The sequence below is a fragment of the Spinacia oleracea genome, chromosome 6 (assembly GCF_020520425.1).
Source record: "Spinacia oleracea cultivar Varoflay chromosome 6, BTI_SOV_V1, whole genome shotgun sequence".
NCBI lineage: Eukaryota > Viridiplantae > Streptophyta > Magnoliopsida > Caryophyllales > Amaranthaceae > Spinacia > Spinacia oleracea.
Genome location: NC_079492.1, coordinates 141,827,638 through 141,830,235, shown reverse-complemented (window position 1 = coordinate 141,830,235; position 2,598 = coordinate 141,827,638). Strand labels below are relative to the sequence as shown.

Below are 2,598 nucleotides of genomic sequence, written 5' to 3'. Positions count from 1 at the left end.
TCCCACCACCCTATTAAATAAATAATTTTATAACTACACCCCACCCCCACCCCCTAAAATGACATGATTCTCACTTGTTTTACTTATTAAAATATCTACCCAACCCCAATTCCTCCATTTTTAATTGCCAATCAAACAGTTTAATTACTACAGTCTGCACAAGTATTAATTTCAGTTATGTGAATGCACTTTTTAAAGTCCTCAAAACTTGTAAGCAGAGAAAGTTTAGTTACAAGCAGAGAAAGTTTAGTTACAAGTTCAGTTATGTGAATGCACTTTTTTAAGTCCTCAAGGCCTAAAGTGGGGTTTATAATGAACAGCCTGTTGTCAGTATTTGGTAGGTATAAGAGACAAATTACTCCTTTATTCAATTATTCCTAATGCTATTGCAGATGAACACATGCACTAGTGATCAGATATATCATATATATGGTGATTTAATCTCCCGAAAGGAACACATTAGTGATGCAGAGAAGTTTGCAGAAGAATGTCCTTGCTTCTGCAATGGTGTAGATATAACCTTGATTCTTTTCCTGTTTTTTGCAGCTTAAGAAGAACCATACTGCTCAAATGCTGCAACTCGCCTACAGATTAATATATGTTATTACTTATTTATGATGTTTATCAATCCAAGAATAATCCATTCATATAACTGAATAGAGTTACATCACATGCATTTATTCATATATCTTACAAGAACGGTACAACAACGTACATAATTGATAAAACACACAGATACACATGCATACTTCTGCAACACGTACTAGTCCTGTATATGTTCTCTTGTTTATAGTCTCGATGACACAGAAGAACAAGGACTATATATGATGTGATGATATGATAAATCCAGCTTAATTAATTAAGCACAAATGCCGTAGAAGCTGAGAACAACAGGAACGCAGAGCCCTGAGCAACAAACATTCTTGGCTTGGAAAGCAGGGCTACATGAAGCTCCTGATGGATCACATTTTAGAGCGCCACCACGAACGCCTTCTTCATTAGATGTCATCCTCGGTTGTCTTAACTCCACCAATTTTTGGAGAAATTCAAACTCGGCCATTTTAGCTTTTTCATATGAAGCTCCCACTGATTTCAGTTGTGCCTCTATTAGCTCCTGTGTTAGTGTTGCCGCCTCTTTCTCTGTGCTGCTACTTCCTCCTAATTGGATCATCTTTGCATTCGTAGGACCTGTAAATAAATCACTAAATTTCTTAATTACAAAATTTTACATGAACAAGGAGAAAGAAAAGATAAAAAAAATAGACGAATCTAACAAAATCTTACATCTATATGTTTTTACTCAACTATGAATCACCAACAATAAAATAAAAATTTAGGAAAGTAGTAAAAATAAGCGTTGCATCTTAAAAAAATAAAACAAAGAGGGGAAGACGGAATTACGTCTCTATGTTTTTCGTGTAACTGTTTTAAATTAATTAATCTAAGAAAATGACAATGCCTATATGTAAAATTGGGACAAATATTACGTCTATCCACTAGGTAGATAACCTTACTACTAATAGACCATTAATTAAAAAAACAATTAATAAATCTGATGTGGACCCATTGCCACCTTTTTAATTAGTGGTGCATTGTTTATCCGATGGATAGACAAAGTATTTTACGTTAGATCGTACTCCGTAATAAAGTAATGAGAATTTGAAACCATTAATTAAGAAGAAACCTGAATAAGCAAGCACGGAAACCAAGAGAAGAACAAGCTTGAAGTAATTGAACATGTTGGACAGTTTTTTCTTAGAATTACAATTAAGAGAAAGGTTAAGATTTTATATTTTGGTAAGAAAAACTCGTAAGATATTGTCTCTATTTATAGCATCCATTCCTCCATGCTTCCTTCACAAATAAATCACAATGCATTATTGAGCTATCATACAGAGAAAATAAATAAATAATCTCCATTGACCATATATATTAATGTATACCTTGCTGTTTCACGTGTAGATGTATCCAGAACCAATCAATTATTGGAGTAATTACGTATACATAATTATCTTATTTCATGATTGATGATACATGCAACTACTATTAATAGTAACTTTTAATTATTTATTGTTTATTTATTTATAATACTCTATCCTTTTGTATTAAGGGTGTTTTTTATTCAACCCATTTTTACTTTTCTTTACTTATTAAAACAACTTATTATCCATTTTCACTTTTATTGACTTATTAAAACAATTTAATTAGAATTTATTCCGCTCCTCCTTCCTCCTTTCTCTCTCTCAAACCCTAACCTCTTTTAGCTAATTATGAAGGGTCTTTCATCGATTTTTATGGATGAAAAGCCCCAAACTTTGTTATTTTGTTGGTTTATATATTCCTTTAATTTGTTTGTGTTTAGGTTATAATAACACTTCCTCCTTGTGTGAGGAACTTTTCTCCCGTGAAATTAAGACAAGGTTTTTATTTTTCTTCGAGGAATTTTTTTGTAAGATTATTTCGTAGATGGTTGAAAATCAAGAACTTCAAGATGGAGATCAGATTTCAATTGCTAACATCATACATTAAAGATGTTGAGTCATCAAAAGTCGATCATGGTTGGAGCACTAACATATCAAAGAAGTAGTTACATGGCGT

General features: G+C 32.4%; 1 protein-coding gene across 1 annotated transcript; it reads right to left on the bottom strand.

Annotated features, from left to right (window-relative positions):
• Nucleotides 1-649: 649 nt before the first annotated feature.
• LOC110784333 (uncharacterized) lies at nt 650-1,843 on the bottom strand. The gene is made up of 2 exons (XM_021988771.2): nt 1,685-1,843; nt 650-1,188 (listed from the first exon to the last, which is right to left on the bottom strand). The coding sequence occupies exons 1-2, from the start codon at nt 1,737-1,739 to the stop codon at nt 860-862; spliced, it is 384 nt and encodes a 127-aa protein (XP_021844463.2). The 5' UTR covers nt 1,740-1,843; the 3' UTR covers nt 650-859.
• Between the last annotated feature and the right edge of the window lie 755 nt (nt 1,844-2,598).